This window comes from Thermobia domestica, chromosome 8 (assembly GCF_964235325.1).
Source record: "Thermobia domestica chromosome 8, izTheDome1.hap1.1, whole genome shotgun sequence".
NCBI lineage: Eukaryota > Metazoa > Arthropoda > Insecta > Zygentoma > Lepismatidae > Thermobia > Thermobia domestica.
The window spans coordinates 8,227,690-8,252,174 of NC_137461.1; the positions used below are offsets into that span (position 1 = coordinate 8,227,690).

A 24,485-nucleotide genomic window follows, 5' to 3' on the forward strand; every position below is an offset into this window, starting at 1 on the left:
CTATAATGCTTGAGGGACAAGTTTTTCACTGACCATATATTGGTGTCACCCTTATAGATCATCTTCTCACCAATAAACTTTATCCCTAACCTTTGATCTTCTAAATCTTATCCAAAATAGAAGATCATCCATCAAGCAGTTATTGAGACTTTTTTGTCTCCTCGACAGACAAAGAAAGTAAATATGTAAAGAAATTTTCGTAAAACAAAAGAGAGAAGCAAAAGATTAGTTGTTGACTCAAATAATACACTTCTCCAAAGTTTTATAAGAAATAATATACAGGGTGTAAAGAAAAGGTCGTTGCAAACTTTGGGTGGTGATTCCTAAGATCAAAACAAGAGATAATGTCCTCTTTGCCGTTTCTCGATTTCAACTTCGGTTTCGAGGTACAGGATTGCCAACTTGGAATCCAAAATCGACTCCTGACAATTGGAACTGAACACAAACATGTGGACAAACTTCGGGAGGTGATTCCTGGGATCAAAACAAGAAAGAAAGTTCTCTTGCAGTTTCTCGATTTCAGCTTCGGTTTCGAGATACAGAGTTGCCAACTTGGAATCCAAAATCGACTTCATAAACAACTGTACTGTTAAAAAAAAAAAAAAAGACAATGACTCTCTGTTCTCTGCTTTATATGTTGCATACACTTATTAGTGAATACATAGGTGCCTAATAATATGACAGTGCAATATGCAAACCAAACTCGATATACCAGAATGGCATCACTGGCAACTTGATGGCATTACTCGTTCTCCCCTAATCCTCAGCGTCTTGCTACACACTACTTTCGGACAAGCAACTTTTCTAATAATGTTTCGCTTCTGATAGCCTGTTAAGTATTTCATGTATTCCCATTGAACGGAATTGCTTTTTGAAGTCCAAATTGGACACTCTGTATCTCGCAAACGAATCTGAATTCGAGAAACTACAAGATAATTTTTTCTCTAGCTTTGATCTCAGGAACCACCTCCCGAAGTTTGTCCTCATGTTTGTGTTCAGTTCCAATTATCAGGAGTTGATTTGAGATTCCAGGTTTGCAACCCTGTATCTCGAAACCGAAGCTGAAATCGACAAATTGCAAGAGAACTTTTTCTCCTCTTTTGATATCAGGAATCATCTCCCGAAGTTTGGTAACGATATTTTATTTACACCCTGTCTAATTGGAAGACAGGAAGAGAAAGACGCTAAATATGATAGAAACTTTTGAACGTAATCAATCTTTTTTTGCATATTTTCAATAAAAAAACTTATCTAAACACTACTAGTCCATAAGTCTAAGAAACAATATGTTTACAATGAAAGGGGCCGCACCGGTTCAGCGGTAGAGTTGTCACTTTTGATGTGAAAACTCTCTGGTTCGATCCCACACCGTATCAGTTTGTGATAGACAACATTGTTTGAGGAGGTTTTCCCGGGATTCTCTCATTTCGTCTCACACTCTCACTCCATTATTTTTTTGAAATAATCTCCTACTTTCATTCATAATCTGTATTTTCAGACTAAAGAGCGTAACAGTGGGATGTAAAATTAAGTATTTAATTCATTTTTTTACAGTGAAAGAAAAAAAGCAACATGTATGTTATTATACAGGTATGATATAAAAATAAAAAGATATAGTTTCTGATGTTTTGAAAAATTATGGAATGTATGTGTATTAAGGTTTGTCCAAAGTTTACCTGATCCTTTTTGGTTGCTTGAGATTCTTCTTTGTGCAGCTGACCTAAGTCCTAAGCATTGTGAAACAATGGAAATAAGTTATCAATTTTAAATTTCATGTTAAAATTGTAAAGAGGACAAGATGTAAGTAATGTACGTGATATATTTATTTACTAAGGGTTAAGAACAAATACGAAAACCGGATCGAAATTATTTTCTAGTTTTCTGGGTTTTCTTTAAATTTTAACTAGACAGTTACGGGAGGATCACTTCTATCTACTAGTCAAGCGAGTTTTAAATATTGATTAAAGTTATGGGAACATGTTTTCCGTTTATCTAGAAATTAACTACAAATAAAAAGTGCTTTAATAATATATTGTTTGTGTTGAAATTATAAAAATTAAATGCATTGTTGTAACCATGGACAAGCATAAAATATGTTTTTCGTTCATCTTGAAATTAACTATGAATAAAAAGTACTTTAATAATATATTGTTTACGTTGAATTTATAAAAATGAAATACATTGTTGAAACCATGGACAAGCATAAAATATACGTTTTTCGTTTATGTTAAAATTAACTACGAATAAAAAGTGCTTTAATAATATATCGTTTATGTTATTTACAAAAATTAAATGCATTGTTGAAACAGTAACATATGTTTTCCGGTTATCTAGAAAGTAACTACGAATAAAAAGTCCTTGAATAATATATTGTTTACGTTGAAATTATAAAAATTAAATGCATTGTTGAAACAATGAACAAGTATAAAATGTAACGTATTTGCCATGAAAGCCTGTGTTTACATTCCTGATTTCGATTTTCGATGATGTGCTAAGCTTATACAAGCTATAGGAATGCAATTGCAATGTAGAGTTAAAACAAACAAAGAAACTGATGTGTATGATAAATGAAGAAAATAATAGACTTTTTGAACTGGCTTGTAAGCATTTGCTTTTCTAACCATTATCTCTATAGTTTACAGAAAATGTTTTAACGTTAGGTTCATTTCTTTGTTATTAGTCGAACAGTACATGATGTTTAAAACAGTAGAATAAATTATATAGTGTTGTAGATTTAGAGATTACTTGGCTGACAATGTCTAACAGAAAATTTACAAAGAAAGTAGTTTGATTAATTAAAAATTCATCTTACCAGGATTGACTGCAAAGTTGAACTTTAAATCTGGGGATAATCTATATATTTCCTGAAAGGGTCTGTCGAGTATGTTCCAAAGAAAGTTTTAATTTCTTGCCCAGAAATGGCCCCACCCCTTCAGGGTTGGAATATATGGAACAACTTGATCTATATGTCCTATATATCAAAGTAATCTGCATGACTAGTATATTAAGAATATAATATGCACTACTCAATTATATATTATATTAATGAATAAAACCAAAAAACATGATTATTTCACTATAAATATTCTATATTAGTGGACCTATAAAATTGAGAAATGCATAACCATAATATCTAGTCAACAATAAGTCATTTGGTATCACAGCTAATGTGACTCATTGTTATGATTAGATGGACACATTCGGTACACGTATTTCAATTTCTATATTTTCCACAATTTCACCTATATACTTGTCAGATAAGTATGTTCATCATATATTTGTCAACTGCTCATCTAGACGAGTTGTTTGATAGATAGCACGGTACAAAAACGTTCAATAGATTTTGAATTACTAATTAGGGAAAACTAGTCATGGTGGCAAGTTGAACTCATTTACTCGATTCCAACAACTTTTAAAACTCGCTATAAACCCGATTGTTCGCCCTTCAGGGTTTAAGCCGTCTAGTCATGACAAGGCCCAGGTAATGAGAGGAAGAAGGCTCCGGCTGAATGTTGTTTGCCGGAGCTTTCCTTTAATTTTTGGCCATGTGTGAAAGTCATTTAACTCACACATCACGGTCCTGGCAAGATGGTGCTGCCATGACTTGGCCTTTGTTTTTAAGGTGCGAGAGCCACGTAACTTACTGTATCACCATCACTCTACGGCGTGATAGTGAGATTAATTAATATGGAATATTTACAGTGAAACATTCATTTTTGGGTTCATTACCTTGATATAGGATATAATTGGGTAGTGCATATTATATTCTTAATCTACTAGTCATGCGGAGTACTTTGATATATAAGATATAAATAGGTCAAGTTCTATATATTACCAACCCTGAAAAGGTAAGGTCACTTCCGGGCAAGGAATTGAAATCTGCTTTGGAACTTGCTCGACAAACCATTTCAGAAAATATATATAGATTATCCCCAGATTCAAGTTTTCAACTTTCGAGTCATTCCTAGTTAGTATTTCATCAACGAATCAAAGGCAAAGTATTTCGGAAATAAAACGCTTTTCATCTTCAGTCGTTACAGTGTGCGCAAGACCACATCATCAATTTTCTTACAGTAATTTTCATTAATAATTTATACAAAAACTGTGTCTGTGATCTAGTGTATGTTTTAAGTGTAGCCGATGATTCTTTCATTTGTGCGTGAATTTAACGCTAAGATGAACTTTAATTGCTATTACCTTTAGCTATTTCTGAATTCAGTAAAGTACAATGTATCACAATCATGAGTCATATATATATTATAATATTAATGTTGCACTATGAATAATAACATGAAACATATTTTTCTTTTTTATATGTAAGAACAGCTTTATTTAAAGTCAGTTTCCTTTATTTCTTAAAATTTATAATGTAAGGAAATTTAAATCTAATATATATAGTTTAAGTTCTGTATTTTATGAAACTTGCTAAAAAGCTCTTAGAACCATCAAATAAAAATATTACCGATAGTATAATAACATGTGTTACGAATACAGGATTTTAGTTAAATATATGTTATTTACTTTGTACACAATATTTTGCTTAATTTGAAGTTTTTTTTTTTTAATCGATAAGTCCTTATTACATCGAAGTACAAAAAATTGTTATTGATTTAGACAATTAGGTCAGCCTAAGCAAAATATTACCTAAAAGTAGATATTGCTTAGTTATACTTTAAAAATATTTCCAACCACTCTAAATTAAATTATTTTGAATTAAATGTATTTTTGTATAATGTTGAAAAAATGTTTTAAAACTTATAGAAGTTTGGTATATATACACAAAATATATGTATATGAAAAATTTTAAATTTACATATTTTTTTTTAAAAAAAAATTCTTTATGATATCCAAATTAGAATTTCAACAATATGTTGTATGTTAGTTGTAAAAGGAAATTAGTGTTGTCTTGCCTGTTTTTGGTTTCTGACTGGATGTCTCTGACTCGCCACTTACATAGTCTGCTAAAAGTCTCGCCTCTTTTGTAAGCAATTGAAGAAGAACAAATTTTAGTGAAACTTTGAAAGAACTGTACCTTAATTATATAAATAAAAGAGATTTAAACTTAAGTCTATAGTCCAATAGAAACTTTAGAATCATTTTAGAAAATAATTTTCCCTAAGATAATACCATTGTTTTAAATTTACTAGGATTTGAGAGTAAGTGTTTCAATTTAACCCTTTTAAATCCCTGTTTTTTAAACAAATTGTAGAGTTTCAAATAATTAGCTACTACTTCAGAACTTTTTTATCAAAAATTCTTTGTTCATACTTCATTTTCTTCAAAATAAAACCAGATTTTAAATGGTATGATACCCCAGCCCCCATGCCGTACGTGGAAAGGGAAACTGGCGGAAATCCGCAAAAAATCCCTTTAAAAAAAAACACACTTATCGCAAGTTTAGAGCCCGGTATAACAAGACTCACGGTCAATTTTTGCGGCGTTTATGTCTCGTTAAAAATGCATCACTGTATTCGAAATATTCCAAGCACCATTGTTGTAGTGTTTATAGTTACGAAGGAAAAATTCCCCCATCATCACCGTCTCCTTTATCCTAGCCTCCATATCCGTAGGACGTAAAACTTAAAAGATTTCATTTCAATTCAATTTTATTTTAATAAATTGGTTGGTAAAACCTTTTTGCTAAATGCTTCTCTCATCTGAAATTCGTGTATTAATATCATCATTAAAGTTGTTAGGAAAGAACAAACATGGAAATGCGTGAACAATTTTTCATGAAGAAGTTGATTGTACTCATTTCTTCTTCATATGCTTTACTACTGCTAGTCATAAGATTCAAAAATGATTGTTTCTGGTAAATCTTTTACAGTGTATTGAGTAAAAACCACTCCAAAAAATATAAAGATTTTTTATTGTTGTTGTTGTTGATCACGAGTTCGTGACTGTTACGTTTATATATCAAGAAATAAAAAAAAATCTTTTTTAGCAGTGTTTTTCGTTTAATATTGAGTTGGTCTATAAGTATTTGCGTTTTTTCCTTTAGTGTAAATTTTTCATGAAAACTAAAATGATATGGTAATGCGTGTTATGTTATTCGATAGGGCATTATGTGCTCTACAAAATGGTGTATTCAGATTTTTTATGCTGATATACTTTCTGTTCTTTTCAGGTCATTAAAATGGAGTGTCAAGTCGAGAGAAAAGAGCATTTTCGACACCTGCTTCTGTTTGGGTCTAATCGAGGCGTCAAAGCCACAGAAGTTGTTCGAGAGATTTGTGAAGTTTTGGGGAAGAAGTGATGCCTCTTAGAACGGCTATATTGGTTTAAGCGATTGAAAGACGACATCACACCGGACGTCCCGTTCAGTTCGATGAGGAACGATTGAATCAGCTTATTTAGGAAGATTCACGCGAAACAACAAGGGAATTGGCAGAGATAATGAAGTATTTCCACAGTACTATAGAGCGTTACTCGATAGGAATGATTCAAAAGTTGAGTGCATGGGTTATGCATGCTTTGACCGACAACAACAAAAATCAACGTGTCACGATCGCCGCCGGTTTGCTTGCCCGTCGTTGGTCAACACATGGACACAAGCAGCGATTCCTCGCCATAAACTTCACAAATCTTTTGAATAACTTATGTGCTTTTGGCAACTCGATTAAACCCAAACAGCAGCAGGTGTCGAAAATGCTTTCTTCTCTCGACTTGACCCTCCATTTTAATAATCTGAAAAGAACCGAAATTTTATCAGCATAAAAAATCTGAACACACCATTTTGTAGAGCACATAATCACCTATCGAATAACATAACACGAATTGCCATAACATTTTACTTTTCATGAAAAATTTTTACTGAACGAAAACGTAAACACTTATTGGGCAAACCCAATATGTACTGGAAAATTCACAGAAATATCTTTTCTCTCTACTTATAAATGGCATTTTCAATTAAGATATACAAAGAAAAAACATTATAATCTAGTTTTAACTTTTAAAGAGAAAAAATATTCAGATATTTTGAAGTTAGTATCCTTAACATGCAACTCTAATGTTAATGAAAGTAAAGAAAGTTTGGACGTGGAAGCATTCAGGAAGACGTCTTTACCAACCTAGAAGAAAACTGAAGCTTCCGTTGAAACAGTATTGATATCAAAATAAAACAAGAACCAAGTTTGGGTAACACTATTTTTTGTATCAATTTTTGTGTAATTAAAACAATATTGTTATCTTTGATAGAGAATATTCACGATGTTCAGAGAATATTCACGATGAAAGTGTACTATACACTGAAAAATTTCAATATTACTACAGCGAGAAGTGAAGAAAGTAGAGAATATATCACAATGTGTTGCATGGAAAAAACGTACTATGAACTGAAAAATTTAAACGTTACGGTAGTAAAAATTAAAAACTACTCAGATTAATGTCTCAAAATATGGAATTAAAATCTAGAATTCAAAAAAGGTATTCACAAACCTGGAACTTTGCCATCTTTAATAGCAACATTAGCCTTTCTTAACATAGTTAGTACACTAGGTGACTCATCTATGGAAAATGAAGCAAATAATTAGTCGTGTTTCCTGTTAACAGAACTATTTTACTAAAGTATTTTCGCAGTATAACACAGTCTTATTTCACTAGTTATTGATATGTTTATGAGATAATTGCATATCCAGTTATATAAAATCGTAAAACTATATATTGCATATGATTTTTCAATAATATTATATTATTTTCCTATATACACAATCTTCCACTGGTATTAGCATTTCTAACTTACGTGCAGATGATTACACAAAACCATATTTAAATTTCTTCTTTAAGAGCCTGACTTATTATAGCACGGCCATCAAGAGATGGTCTCTGACGTTTCTTACCACATGCGGTGTGACATTGCAGCCCCTATTTTGATACCAGGGTTACCAACCACGATCACTCTGTCTTATACCATTAATTAAATTGCCACTACAGTTGCACCGAAAAAAACCTTGACACGCGACTAGTGGCAATGTCACTGCGAGCTGTCAGAGACGTTCTCTTACTGGACGCACTATAAATATAATACAAAATTTACCATTTTTCTTTTACTTGATATTCATAAGTGAAAGGAGATAATGAAATGCAACTTACCACAATCATAGATAATGTTATTGTACAATGGAAAATATGAACCTGAAAATTTTTTAGTTTTGCCATTCATAGAAATTACAGTGTTGCCAGAATAACATTTCTCCCAAAATATAAGTTAAGGCAGCGACTAGAGGAATGAACTCAACAGCATTTGATTACGTATCATGTTGTTTTGATATCCTGTGAGCTACTTTTTAAATAACATTATTATTTAATTTTAATAACTGTATGTTAAAACTATTTTGTTTATTACAAACTAAATACAAATATTATTTAAAAAGTAATTTACAGGATATCAAAACAACATGATACGTAGTCAAATGCAATTGAGTTCGTTCCTCCAGTAGCTTCCTGAACTTAGATTTCCGGGGGAAATGTTATTCTGGCAACACTGTAATTTCTATGGATGACAACATTGCAAATTCTTCAAGTTCATATTTTCTATTGCAGAACAACATTATCTATGATTGTGGTGAATTCCATTTCATTATCTCGTTTCACTTATGAAAATCAAGCAAAGGAAAATGGTCAATTTTGTATTATTTTTAATATGTCAGGCTCTTAGCCTAATTTTATAATCTATTGAGAATGTTAAGTCATATTTTAAGTATTGTCTTAAGTTTCTTGTTAGAAATCCTTCTTGTTCATAGCTATTGGAATAATAAAGGTCTCACTATAAGACACCAAACATTGGTATATAAATATATTTATAATGATTTTCGAAATCTGAATATTTTTTTCTTTTTTAAAAAACTAAGAACTGAACACACATTAACATTTTATTTACAGTTATACCGTTCACAAACTAAATAATTAAAATAATTTTACGTTAATTCTTCATTTCTTTGGTATTTTTAGCTTCATAGATAACTATCATATTTGCGTGAGTATAAATCTGTACTTCAGACGTATAAAATTAGTTGTCACATTTATAAATTTTACAGTAGAAGAGGAAACGTCATTTTTTACACGAAATTAATATACAGACTTCCGACCTTTTATCACTCGTTATCTACATTACATAACTAAAGATCTCAGACTTCACACTATTAAACTGAGCTCATACAGGGTGTTTCAAAGAGAATGACCTGAATTTAGAAATTCATATGTATTGATAAAAACATACTAGAAAAATGGGATAAATTGAAAAAAATCTTCAAGCTTTAGCTATGCTATTACAAATGTTCTATGTGTGCATCAGCAGCAGCATGAACAACATCTAGACGGTAGCTAAATTTCCACAATTTCATCGGAAGTGCGAGACCGACCTGGACTCCTACCTTTGCACAAGCATCCTGTCTATTCAAATTGACGATACCACCGAAGAATGTTTTTGGGTGCAGGCATATCAATGCTAAAAGGCCGAAGAAAAGCACGCTGGACAGAAATCACTGATTCAGTCTTTGCAAACTGCAGCACACAAAACGCCTTCTGTTGAGCGGACGCCATCTTACTTTTGGCTGACTGCAAACTGAGAAGACGCAGTGACTGACATCTAACGGCAGTTTTCTGAAACTCCCATTCAAACAATACTCATTTCGTTGCCTGATCGTCTCATGTTCCGTAATTATCATCTTTTAAAATCACGTCATTCTTTCTGAAACACGATATTGACCAGTTCAGGTTTTTTTTTCTTTTTCTTTTTTTCTTTTTTTTAAGGCACTCGACATTTTACCTCTGAAGTACAGAAAGAAATAAAAGTAGTCTCGCAAAACTATTTAGCAACAGAAGTTAGAATATTTCTTACAACATTACTGTCGAAAGGCATTTTGAAAATTCATTTTTTAAAGGAAAACTACCTACCATCATCACTTCCTGATACTACAACTGTACTAATGTTTTTGACCACATCAACGGCTTTATTAACCAGTCCTCCACCTTTAGCAGGACCTAAAACATATATTTGAAAGTTGTAATATTTTACAGTTATTTAGAAAATAACACAATTTATACTGTATAAATTAAGTCAACATGAAATACTCAATTAACACATAGTATTCTTAAAAATAATAAAAATAATAACATGAGTTGGCAACCTTCCAACAAGAAACAAGAAAGGCGCACAGACTCCGCCTTATTTTAATTCGCATCTAACTCATCTGCAGATCGCTGACGAACTTGACAACGTGGTTTTTGCACAACATAGCTCTTCAATCGGTAAGTCCATTCCATTTTTATTCCTTGATGGTTCTATTCTTTTTCTTTCTGTTTTTAATCTCCGTGACCAAGACTCCAGGCAAGAGTCGAAAGTTTGGAAGCTTAAAGGAAATTCAGGAATTACAAGAATATATAAGTAGAATGATTATTAGAATTCCTGAGCATGGTTTTACATTGTGTAAGTATAAGAATTAAAGATATTTAAATTAATATTACCTTTGTTCTTAATTTGTTTCCAGATGTCTTCAAACAAATTAGTTTCGTTGTTCTGTAAATCTGAAAGATGGTTTTCAAAATGTTACATTGACAAATAGTAAACTTGTGTTGCGTTACACAAGAAACAAACAACCAAACAGACAAAATAACAATGAATCTGACAGAAACGGTGCCAATTATATATCAATGTACTAGGGAAGAGAACATTACTGGAATGTTCGGGACACTAGAATTAAACCTTCATGTTTATAACCAATTTCATGATTTCAATTAAATATGTTCAATTTGCTAAAATAAGCATCTTCAAGAAAAATTGGGTAGTATATAATTTTTATTATAGTAAAACTTATTATTATTGCATTAGCTCTTTTCAAAACAAAAGAACTTTTTTCTGTTGGAACAACAATTATCATATTAAAATACAAGGGTAGTATGCTAAAGGCTAAAAAATTATTAAGAGATTGAAAGTTCATAACATGGTCTTCACGATCACCAGATCTTACTCTGTGTGACTTGTTCTTTATGGGAATTTGTTAATAACCAGGGTTGTTCTACTTAGGTTCAAGATCTGGATGACTTGCTTTAAAGAATTGTGGTTACAATAAACAACGTTACACCATAGATGTTTGAGAATGTTTGGATTGCGGCGGAAAATCGTGTTGACATTTAACGGTAAACACTTAAAAGTTCGTTAGTTTTTTCTTTCTTTTTTATTTAAAAATGTCTGAGTTGTGTGTGTGTGTGTGTGTGTGTAACAAGTTTGGATGATAAATCTTGGTAAGAAAAAATGTTATGCCACTTTCAATTGCTATAGTCCTAAGCGGGGCCCCTGTACATAGGTATAGATGAAGGACTAATTTTTAAAATTCACCTAGTAGATACTAGTTTTTACCAATGTACAACGTAACGTATCACAGTACTTTCGAACTAATTCTAATGTACTTTATGACGTTGAATTCAGACATATTTAACGAGCAAATGCTTCGAATAAATGCATCCTTAAATTATTTTATATATACAAGTTTATTAGTGGTTATCTGTAAGTTATATTCTGTATTTACCTCATTAAACTAATTTCAATCTGAATATATTAAAAATCAAAATCCCATAGCATATAATATACCTATGTAACTAACATTTTATTGGAACTTATGAAGTATATCTATAACATCAACAATTAAAATAGCGTTTCTATAGTCACGCATACAGAACAAAATATCTTCAATTTTCTTTGTACACTGAAATAAGTTAATGCATAAATCAATAACCAGAAATTATCAAAGGTAAGTAAAACTCAATTCCTTTTTATAAATTAGAAGTTGAAAATTAATAAACAAATCGGACTATGAAAGAGTTGAAGACAGCATATTTAAATCTTAATTAAATTTTAAAGAGATACAATGGAGATCGAACCTAAGTATCATTATAATATTACTGAAGGTGGTAGTCTGTGTTAGATTAATTGGTTTGTATGTTATTGAAATCTTTTATGATTGAACTTAAAATTTTAAATGAATACCACAACTGTTGAAGTATTTATATGTATTTGACAAATGTATGTATTGTTCGATTTTGCTTAATACTTAAATTTTGTATATGTAATCAAAGTTTAAATTATATACAACTAGCATTATACCCGTTCTTCGTACGAGAAGAATCAATTCATTTTGTGGTGGTAATTTACATTTAAACCGCATCGGAAGTGTCACTATTCGTCGCAGCGACCTCGAAAACTATAGGTTCAACACTGATATCGGTCATTTTGCATCATTTTTATATATATATCTACCCCTCCCACAAGTTGCGGGGGTGACTTTGGATTTAAACGACATCGGAAGTGTCACTGTTCATCTCACGAGGAAGGTCCATAAACCGTGAGAGTTGAATTTTGATGAAAATTTGTGACAAGATTCAGTTCAAGTTGCTAAGTAACGTAGTAATAGCCACTCGATGCGCAAATGCTTCGTTGAACTGCTACACCGACGCCATCTTGAAATCCAGTAGACAATGTCCAAGAATACCCTTTTGGCACAAAAATTAAAAAGTTTTTGATAGATCTGACTTCAGTATTGTAATCCAAGGTAGACCATCTATATGTGGGAGTACTTCCAGTGCATGACCGCCATCTTGGAAGGCGCCATATTGAATCGCCGTCAAATATGATAAATTGCAAGGGGGTCATGTGGGGTACCAAATAGCACTGGAATTTACTCCTGAATCCATTTCTCTAACCACAATTTACATATCTGTTTTCACTTCAAAGTTAAGAAGTCTCTTACCCCCAGGAATATATAAAAACTGTGCGAGTTAGACTTGAGTTATGAAACACAATCGTGCGAGCACTTGCAGGATTTTAACTAATGCAGTAGTTAATGCAGTATAATAGCTACTATAGCAATCAGATGTTGAGACTAGTAAGAGAATCGTTAATTAAATTGAAATGTCTGTAGTGAAAAATGGAATAACGGCATGCTACAAGTTATACCTATTTCAAACGCTATATATATGAGTATGTGTGTGTTGCGATTATGCATAACATTTAAATGCTGTAATATAAGTTAGTTGCAACGGCACATTTGACTTTACAAGAATATGTCTTGAATTTATTAGAAAATTAATAGAAAAATAACAGAAAAAATTATTAGAAAAATAATATAAACTGGTGCACATAAGCAAATATTAACCTACAAACCTTTTGCTCTTCAGTTGTGATGATGGAGATCCAAAACGAAGTGATTAGCACACAGCATCATGGAGCAGTGCAAACACTTAACAAATGCACTTTCGTCACAATCTTCATGACCACAGACACTATTTTTTTACTAGTCTCCAGAACATTTGTAAATGAATCAACTATTGCTCCTGTTACGTACCCACATTTCTGCCATGCATATGCAAGCATGTCCTTTAGGACTGGCGCACAAAATTAACGATACAATACAGGATGCATTTTCTTTATGGACATTCTACCATATAACTTGTACACCGAACAAGTGAACACCTGCTACAATTAGTTATTTATCACAGTTTTGATATGAAAACTAGTCTTGCCCTTATTATAAGCAAGTGTTTTATCGTTAAAGGTGGAAAGATGCAGATATTTAATTATTTAATATTGTAGGAAAAAGCAAGAAAGAGGCTTGTTTTATGGATTGCAACTTGGTATTGAATCTTGTAATATTTATTGCCATCTATTTTTAGCAGGTGTGTATGTATTCTCTTATCACTAATAGCAGAACAGACACAAGAAAAGTGAATTCTAAGTTTCCAGGTGTATCTTCTTCTAAGAATTGGCTGTGAACTGATAATTTAAATCCACTTCAATGTTCAATACGGCAGCAATAAATCGATTGTATTTAGACAAACTGGCAATAAATACATTGAAGTATTTTACCTTCGTAATATACACGGTAAATTATAGGTTGTCAAGTATGAGTATTCGAAAAGAATGCAATATTCTGCAACAATTATGGTCTTTGCGTAATATGTCGAGATTGGAGAAGAAAACTTAACACACTATAATGGACTCTGTAAAATTGCCTAAAATAGATTTTTGGTTTGATATAGTTCAACGTCCCACACTTACGCCTGCTACGCTAAAGGAGATGTGGACCTACTGATTATAGTGGAATCCGAACCATTTTGAACGTTCAAATAATATGCACCAGTTCATATTTTTCTAATATATATCCGAACAATCCCTTTGGTATTCTCTGCTCGTCAGTACTATTAGGCATGTGTTTCATCGACCAGCAGTCTATTCCATCGCACTTTGAAATAGGTATAACTTGTAGCATGCTGCTATTCCATTTTTCACTACAGACATTTCAATTTAATTAACGATTTCTCTTACTAGTCTCAACATCTGATTGCTATAGTAGCTATTATACTGCATTAACTACCGCATTAGTTAAAATCCTGCAAGTGCTCGCACGATTGTGTTTCATAACTCAAGTCTAACTCGCACAGTTTTTATATATTCCTGTGGGTAAGAGACTTCTTAACTCTGAAGTGAAAACAGATATGTAAACTTTGGTTGCGGAAATGGATTCAAGAGAAAATTCCAGTGCTATTTGATACCCCACATGACCCCCTTGCAATTTATCATATTTGACGGCGATTCAATATGGCACCTTTCAAAATGGTGATCATGCACCGGAAGTACTCCCACATATAGATGGTCTACCTTGGTTTACAATACTGAAGTCAGATCTATCAAAAGCTTTTTCATTTTTGTACCAAAAGGATATTCTTGGACTTTGCCTACTGGATTTCAAGATGGCGTCGGTGTAGCAGCTCAACGAAGCATTTGCGCATCGAGTGACTATTACTACGTTACTTAGCAACTTGAACTGAATCTTGTCACAAATTTTCATCAAAATTCAACTCTCACGGTTTATGGACCTTCCTCGTCAGTGACCTCGTGAACTATGGATTCGACACTAATATCAGTCATTTTTGATCAATTTTAAATATATCCCCCTCTACCTCACCTAAGTCGCACCGTCAAAGTGAAATGACAAAAACCATTCCAAGCCAGAACCTCATTTATGTTGAAAATTTGAAAATTTGGTAGAGATCTGCCGTGTGGTTCAAGAGTTATTAAGTCACAAACATAGTCACTTTCATTTTTATGTATTTTATATATTTTCTCCTCCCTCTCCCCCTAAGTTGCTCCGTTAAAGTGAAATAATAGAAACCATCCCAAGCCCGAACTTCATCTATGTGGCCAAGTTGATCGAAATCGGTTTCGTGGTTCAAGAGTTATTCATATACGTGTATATATGAATAACTCTTGAACCACGAGACGGATTTCGATTAAATTTGCCACATAGACGAAGTTCGGGCCTGGGATGGCTTTTATATATATCCCCTCCCTATGTTTTGCCGTGAAAGTAAAATGATGGAAACCATCGTAGGCCCAAACCTCATCTATGTTGAAAATTTGATCGTGATCGGTCGGGTGGTTTAAGAGGTATAAAGTCACCATTATAATCACTTTCATTTTTACATATATATAAATAGTTATAAATATCGTTACGTCTGCAAAGTATTACCTTGATTGGAAGACGGCATCCAAACATTTAACATGTTTTTAACGAAGTGGTTTCTATTCTCTGCGTTATCTGCAAAATAAAACACTAAATGAGTAGTTACTCCTATCAAGTACGTTAGAAATGTATGTACGGATTACGGATTTTCATGATTGTAAGAGAATCAAACAAATTTCAAACCACACATGAGTATAAATACTATTAAATTATTGAAATAAGTCAGACAATATTTCTTTTGAAAAATGGGGGGGAAACAAAAAAGAAGGCTTTTAATTCGCTTAAATATGATCATATTCCTTTGCCTATGTGGAGTTTCAATTTTTAAATAAATAATTGTGCCATATTAAGTTAGATAAAACTTTTTTAACGTTAGAAAGGGTCAAATTTTAAAATAATTTTCATGATTCATTTATTAAAATTTCTTCGCTTTCTTAATGTTTTTTCGCTTCTAGTGGATTTATTATTCTGCAGTACTATATACAAATATAACCAAGAAAGTTGTGTCGTTTTTTCATCCACCACCTTCGAACATCGATATACCACTTAAGGCGTACTGGGAGATCAAAAATAGTCCCCATCAGCATCGACGAAATTCTGCCAATGTTCTGGAAGGCAATGGATTCCATCATGATAGAACTTGGTGAGCCGTGAAGCGAAGAAGGTATCAAGTGCATTTTGTACCTTCACTAGGGATTTCAACTGGCGTCCTCTAAGGTGATTGTCCAATGAATGGAACAGGTGATAATCGGACGGTGCAATGTTCGGGGAGTATGGCGGATGCAATAGTGGTTCCCATCCAAGGCGTAGAATGGTGTCCCAGGTCATCCTAACCACGTGGGGCTTCCTGTAACAGGAGGACTCCTTTGCGATTCAGAAGTGCTGGCTCCTGAGTTTTGAGTTTTTCTTGAACACGGCTTAATTGCTGACAGTACACAGTTGCATTGATGCTCCGACCAACCGGTAGCAGTTCCTGATGCACGATACGGCGAGCAGTCCACCAAACACACAGCAGGACCTTCTGCTGCAGTACTGATTTTGGCTGTTTTGGAACCGGTTCATGGGATGCTAACCAATGATGACGGCGCCGTGCAGCTTCGTACAGGACCCACTTCTCATCACATATCAACATCCTGTCCAGAAATGGCTCCTTCCTCACACGCGACAGCAAAGAAACACATGTGTCTGCTCGCGTGGCCTTCTCTGGCCCGGAGTCAAATCTTGTGGGAACCATAAACCCAACTTGTAGTGCTTCCCAAAATGATGCAGGTGCTTACGAATGGTTTCTCCACTCACACTGAATTTTAGTCCCACTTCCTCACATGTCTGGCCACTATTCGCCTGAAGATGTTCATTTTGTACATGTGTTGGTCTTCCGGCACGTGGTGTGTTTCCGAGCGTTTCGCCACCGTCCTTAAACTTGTAAAACCATTGCTGCACTGCCCGCGTACTACAGACACTCTCATCAAACGCCTGGCATATCTTCCGCCCCGCTGCAGCGGTGTTTGATTCCAATTTGAACTCGCACAACATACACGCCTTTATGACGCTCTGTGGAGGTTCCATGTTCACTCTATCCTTACGCAAGTTCACTATGTAACTGAACTGCCACAACCAGGTATTATGTTGGATAAGCTCACACCAACAACTGACCTTCGCTTTTCTCCATTCGCATTCAACTCACAATGTGAGGGCCAATTAAACACAGACCTCCACAAAAAGAGACAGAACTTTCTTGGTTATTTTTATATTAACATTTCCCACGTTCTCCCGTTCTGCAAATATTATACACAATATTATTGTGTATATTATACACAATAAACTAGAGTTACTCGCGCATGTTATTTAACAAACTCGATTTTCATCGTGAAGATCACTTTCCGAGCCTACCATAATTTAACCCACTACTTTATGGAACAATACTTTTTATTTGCTTTTGTTGCATATCCAAATAAGCTGGGTTATTTGGATACCTTTGATTGCCAGAGAGAGAGGATCGATCTCAAGACCAGCTGCCTGGGACACCTACGGTTATTACCCTTACCGAGGACATTGTGCAGAATCTCGTCATCATCAGAAAGACATTATTCTTTATAAAAATTGTAGTCTCAAGCATCAGTTGATGCATAATTGTAAAATTCTTTAGAAAACAATAAACGTAGAGCGTCAGCGACTTCTTCCTTTGCCTTTAGTTTCTTGTACTGTCTCATCACTTTTCTGTTTACCTTCCGTCTTGATTTCTTGCTATTTATTTCTGCTATGTTAAGTGGTCCTGTATTTACTTCATGTCATCAAGTTCAATATTCTTGGTTTTCTGCGACATCGTCACAGCGTCGAGGACAGCGTCCTGCCAGTCGATGACCAACTTGGAAGAAGACGTCGTTAGTGCACTTGCACTAAGCCCACTTTGTGCCGTCATCGAGCTGAATTTGGATTTTCATTAGGAAAATACCACGGAGTAAGGGCAACAACCAGTTGCACTCAAAAGCAATAAAAACTTGTCATTTTGAAAAATCTGGATCAGATCCAGTCAGACGGAGGAGAAGAGAGCGTCGCAGCTCACGTCGAACTTCATTCTGTCGTGAGGATAAGCCTTGACTTATCACTCACAAACAGGACAACTTAACGTTAATATCTTACTTATCTAAACTCATAACTAGCTCTACTTTCATCCCCATGTTTTATTAGTCGCTCATGTCTCTTAAATTAAAATTGTGTTTGTTTTATTCCAGTTAACCTGATTGGTGGTGAACACATTGGTGTGTTAGATGCTCACAGTGAGCATGAGTAAGGTACAAGTACGGCATTCATCCCGTACTTCAGTATAAAAAGCATTCATGCTATTTCGGACTAGAACCAATGTTCTGTACTGTTTCATGGATGTTCTGTACTGTTACATGGTGGTAGATGACTTTGGTGAGATCTCTGTAGTACCTATTTGTTTATTTTATGTGTAGCAACACCACCCACCGAAATTCCCCCATCCAACCACCCTCTTGGTTGTGTATATTATGTACTTTAGTGTATAAGTACAAATTGGTTTATATATATATTTTTTGGTTTTATTTTGCTTTCTTGTGTGTGTTACAATGACCGAAGTTTCTCATTTCCCTGTGGTACGACGTAATGGTCATCCTGCTTTCTCTAGGTCCACCGTAAGATATTTTCGTTTGGATAATTCGATACATCCACGTTTTATTGAGCACAATGCCCACTATAACGATGTTGTTGACGATTATTTGATGGATACATATTTATTTAATAGTCGCTATAACAAATGGTTTATGGTAGAATTTGTTAAGAAAGACTTTGACTCGGAAAGTTTATCACAGGTGGACATTAAAGCAGATTTTTTGTCTTTGGTTTCACGTATAACTGCACACAGTTCTCTTTTTCAAACAGCTACCTTTTTTGCCATGAGAACTAAGAGTAATCGTTACACCGTCACAGCTTTTTTTCGGTATGGAGGAACACAGGACAGGTTGGATGAGCTACTACAGTTTTGGTATCATGGGTTCAAATTCAGGCCAAGTATCCAGATAGCAGATTTACTTGGTTGTTTTACCCGATGTGGTAAAAATGGACTCTTTGCGGTGTCTCCGGATACCTATCTGTTGGATCTCGCAGTCTTTGGAGACATGGTGAGAAAGAATAACAAATGGTTTTTCCCACAATAAAGCTGAAAGTTCTTTGTACATAAGTTATACCGAGCTAATATCATTCTTGGGGTAGGTTATTGTATAATCATGATATATTTTATTTTTGCAACGTTTTAGTTTTTGAAGGTGAAGGTTACTCGTTGAGAGTTTGTTTCCTGGCCACGGATGTGAGTCAGCTTTTCTTATCTTCATATTACATTACATATTACACTTGGTTTCGCTCTTGTGATGCTTACTTATGTCTATATACTCAGTCGTTAATAAAGGAATGTTTTTATAACTAAATTAATTAAATGATGTTGGAATAAAATATTTGGAGAATATAATGATATCAGGTCTCGATTGCTACGGTTAAAAAAAAAAAAAAAAAAAAAAAAAAAGAGAGAGAGAGAAAGATGATGAAAGATTGGTTTCCATATTGGTATTCATGACGATATTATTTTTTGAATTATTATACTTAAGACATGTTGTTTGGTATGTTTTGATTTTCCAGATTGTTTCTTGTGGGCCGTAAGGAAGCGAAATTGCCTTACCTTTTTAGTTTTAAGAAATTTGTTAAATCTCTGAAACATGATTCAAACAATATAGTCGCCATATTTTATTATTTATCTAAATTTTATACTCATGACCTAAATATTTTTTTTTTTTTTTGGAATTACCTAAGTCTTTTATTTTTGATCTAATCAAGTTATTTATGAGGATAACTCCTTCAGTATGTTTTGTCATTGTGAATGTGTGTTTGTGTTTATTATTTTTTGTAGGGACAGGCTAGAGAGATGCCTTTGTCTCGGGAGATAGTTATGGCAGTAGGGTAGCCAATGCCAGTCGGAGTACTGTTTAAGCTTTTGGGCCCGTTAAGTTTGCCGCTCCTTGTTTTGTTTTGCTTTAGAGGAAAGCATAAGATATTGAAGATATTTTAAGGTACCAAGTCAGACGATATATATGAATACTTGTAAGTGAAGTGATATTTTGAAGTAAGAATAAACGTACACAGCTCTGGGAGCTTTTTTTGTAATTGTGTCAATTTGTCCAAGGAAAGTCCTCATATTAACTGTTTTTTTTTTTTAATTTATTATTTAGTCAGTTGAGTATTTAAAAAAGAAAAGGTCATGTGTAGTAGTAATCTCTTGTGACCTCGATTGTTCTGATATTGTCAAAATTTTCTATATTATTTTCCTTTTCATTACTTATTTTTTTAAGACACCTACATAACTTATTTTTTTAAGACACCTACATAAAGTTAATTTCCTTCACTAGATTTTGAAGCAAAGGAGTAGTTTTTTCTTAATTTTGAGTTAGATATTTTTGAATGATTCTCTACGAGTACAACGTTTTTATATGCATACATTTGTGTGGTAACTTTTGAAAGAAGTAAAAGATATAGTTATCGAATTGTTTAGCATGTTACTGCTTCGTTTTATTGTTGTTATTGTTGTTTTGGTGATTTCAGGTAGGATTAGAAACCTGTATGCCACTTTTGAGTTATTAGGTAACTCGGTACTTATTGTTTCGTGTTAGGGAACATAGGATTAAGTACATGTTATTTCAGTTGTTGAGGAAGTTACTAGGTTATCATTCATTTTTTAAAAAAATCCGTTTTATTACTCCCCCAATCCCTTTAGTTTGAAGCACTTATAATGAGTAGGAATGGTCATATCCGCGAGCGGGTTGCGCGGATCCAAGCAGTTTAACAACCCATCCAGAAGAGATGCAGAGGGCAAATGACTGCATCTTTATAAATGCTTCAAAGATCCTCCAATATTACCCTTTAGTTTTAATTATTTTTTTTTGTTATTTTTTTCCAAGTGTAGTATGCGTAGTTCATTGTTTTGATAGTCAAATATTTAATTTCTTTGATTAAGATAAAAGTATATAAAAATACTTATCGTTATCGAACGTTAATTATTTTAGTAATTTTTATAATATGTACTTACGGTTTTTCGTTTCTTTCAAAGTTGAGATTTATCCATGCACTTCCACTAATTTCACAAGTAAAAGATGACTGACAGCTGATGCCTTCGTTGTCTCCTGTTGCCGGATGATCTGCCTCTTTGCTCCAGTACGCAGTTTCTGCCATCTGTTGGACGTCTTGAAGGACTATTTGTTACTTTTATGAGATCCTCGGTTGGATGCCAATGGACCACCACGAAATTTTTTTTTTTCCCCATCAAGATTTTTTTCAGATTACCTAAATGTGTCATCGGGATCCTCCTGACGGATGCTCGCCTCAGGACACATTTTTGTGGAGCTCCGGGATGTTGCATATCCAAATAAGCTGGGTTATTTGGATACCTTTGATTGCCAGAGAGAGAGGATCGATCTCAAGACCAGCTGCCTGGGACACCTACGGTTATTACCCTTACCGAGGACATTGTGCAGAATCTCGTCATCATCAGAAAGACATTATTCTTTATAAAAATTGTAGTCTCAAGCATCAGTTGATGCATAATTGTAAAATTCTTTAGAAAACAATAAACGTAGAGCGTCAGCGACTTCTTCCTTTGCCTTTAGTTTCTTGTACTGTCTCATCACTTTTCTGTTTACCTTCCGTCTTGATTTCTTGCTATTTATTTCTGCTATGTTAAGTGGTCCTGTATTTACTTCATGTCATCAAGTTCAATATTCTTGGTTTTCTGCGACATCGTCACAGCGTCGAGGACAGCGTCCTGCCAGTCGATGACCAACTTGGAAGAAGACGTCGTTAGTGCACTTGCACTAAGCCCACTTTGTGCCGTCATCGAGCTGAATTTGGATTTTCATTAGGAAAATACCACGGAGTAAGGGCAACAACCAGTTGCACTCAAAAGCAATAAAAACTTGTCATTTTGAAAAATCTGGATCAGATCCAGTCAGACGGAGGAGAAGAGAGCGTCGCAGCTCACGTCGAACTTCATTCTGTCGTGAGGATAAGCCTTGACTTATCACTCACAAACAGGACAACTTAACGTTAATATCTTACTTATCTAAACTCATAACTAGCTCTACTTTCATCCCCATGTTTTATTAGTCGCTCATGTCTCTTAAATTAAAATTGTGTTTGTTTTATTCCAGTTAACCTGATTGGTGGTGAACACATTGGTGTGTTAGATGCTCACAGTGAGCATGAGTAAGGTACAAGTACGGCATTCATCCCGTACTTCAGTATAAAAAGCATTCATGCTATTTCGGACTAGAACCAATGTTCTGTACTGTTTCATGGATGTTCTGTACTGTTACACTTTCATCTCAAACAAAAATGGAAGGAAGTAACAACAACACTTTCTACTGTCTTTATAAGCAGTTTACTAATTGCTACACACAGTCGAAAAATTGCATAAAAGTCGATGTGGTATGTACTCGTAAACAAAATTGAGATTTAAATATTATTAGACACAATATAAGATGGCAAACATGATCATGTCAAACGGCTGTAACTTTTATTGTCTCTTGTGAACGACTTATATAAACAAATTATTTTGAAAATGTAGTTAAAGTTGTTCACTTCTAGAATATCAAATTGCTCATATAGTTGAAGAAAGTGGGATGTGTATATATAGATGGCTGTCAAAATAATGAAAAAAACTAGTTAGCAACACGTAGGATTACAAGGATGCAGCACTGAGGATTAGTTGGCAGTTTCTGCTTGTTAGTAGTGTCTTATATGATGGTCTGTAGTACGTCACGTATGTGAAGGGAGAAGCATGTGTAGAAGCGAACAGATAGTGCTGATGCAAAATGAGATATATCACGAAAAGGACAAATTGTAGGGGAACGGTTAATTAAATCAAGTTCACTTGATGTGATCAATGTGTTAGGCGTGTTGTGAGAAACAGTGTCCGAAATGATTACAGCTTACACAATTCATTAAAAAAAAAAAAAAAAAAAAAAAAAAAAAAGTGTTGACAAGTGAAAGCTCAAGGATTGTCGAGAGTTAAAGAGAATTGTTACCAACAACCGTAGAGTGAATGTGGGGAAAATGCTATGAATATCAATCATCATTTGTGATATCGTATTGAAACAATCACAATCTAACGCGGATTACATAATTTGAATATCTGTGGTCAGAGTTGCAAGTTGCACACCACTGATCGAAATCAACAAGATGCAAAGTGACGAAAATGGTGCCTAAAAATGCAGAAGGTACTGTCAATGAATATATGATTTAACATGATCCAATGAATCTCTTTACGCCTTAATATTTTCCATAAGTAAAACTTTGCTTTGTATACAATTCAACACAAACACACTATTGTTGAACAAAACAATATATTCACATTAAAAAATTACATACTGCATGTGTGACAGTCTCGCCAACTAACACTTTGCTTCCTCAGACACTATCGTCTTTCACTGTCTATCGATAATGTGTTTGTGAATTTTTTAATGTGAATATATTGTTTTGCTCAGCAAATAATTTGTTTGGGTTTAATTCTTACTCCTTATTTTTAGCAACAGACATTGTTTAGGCGTGGATTACATCCAAATATAGCTTATAATATATATTATCTTCCTTTCAATCGAGAAATCTAGTGGTGGCTCTGCTATGCTACAGACTGCAATTGTCTGATATTTCGTAGGTCCTGTGATTACACTCACAGCAAGTAAAACTACGAATGATTGTGTAGATATTTTAAGGACCTTATATATGCGATGGTATAAATGTTTCGGGACAACGATGCAATTTTCCAAAATGACAAAGTGGCAATTACATTATTTTGATAACCATCTGTGAATATGTATAATGACCGTATAGTTTCATTATTCTCAAATGTAGTCACTTGGATAATTTACACAGTTTTCTCTTAATTGGCGGTGGTAACTTAGACAGGTTCCACTACATAGAAGCAAAAAATCTATATGACCAAAATCATCAATCTTAGGATCAAAAAATAAATATAAAACAAAATTAATATAAATTGTAGTACTTTCTTCTAGATGTAATTACTTTTTGCAAACTGTAGTGAAATGTAGGAAAGTAATTTTTCTTTTCAGATAAACCAGTGGTCTTTGTAGAAACTTGACGAACAATTTCCTGAAATGTTATTAAGAAACTACAAAACGGTAACCTTTATCTTTATTTACCGAGGTTTTGACTTATATTGCATAGCTAAGTAGTATCTTTTCCTGAGATGTGTAATGATTGGAAAAAAAAAAAGAATCAAAGATAAAAATGATGGAAACAATTCGGAAAAAGGAAATCATATTTTGTGCATTTTTTAGGCAAAGAAAGAGTTAAGAAAATGAAATATTTCGTATGGACTATTGTGGGTACACTATAATATATTAATGAAAAATGGATTTCAAAAACTATAAACTATTGAGAAAGTATGAA

General features: G+C 33.8%; 1 protein-coding gene across 1 annotated transcript in view; it reads right to left on the reverse strand.

The window, feature by feature from the left end:
* LOC145692677 (uncharacterized) overlaps positions 1 to 24,485 on the reverse strand; it is a 1,521,027-nt gene that overhangs the window by 18,590 nt on the left and 1,477,952 nt on the right. The window contains exons 424-429 of the mRNA XM_081768059.1: positions 15,522 to 15,590; positions 10,465 to 10,524; positions 9,895 to 9,981; positions 7,438 to 7,506; positions 4,911 to 4,976; positions 1,677 to 1,727 (exon numbers count right to left, since the gene is read on the reverse strand). Of these exons, the coding sequence (XP_081624185.1) occupies positions 1,677 to 1,727; positions 4,911 to 4,976; positions 7,438 to 7,506; positions 9,895 to 9,981; positions 10,465 to 10,524; positions 15,522 to 15,590 (402 nt within the window). The remainder of the gene's footprint in view (positions 1 to 1,676; positions 1,728 to 4,910; positions 4,977 to 7,437; positions 7,507 to 9,894; positions 9,982 to 10,464; positions 10,525 to 15,521; positions 15,591 to 24,485) is intronic.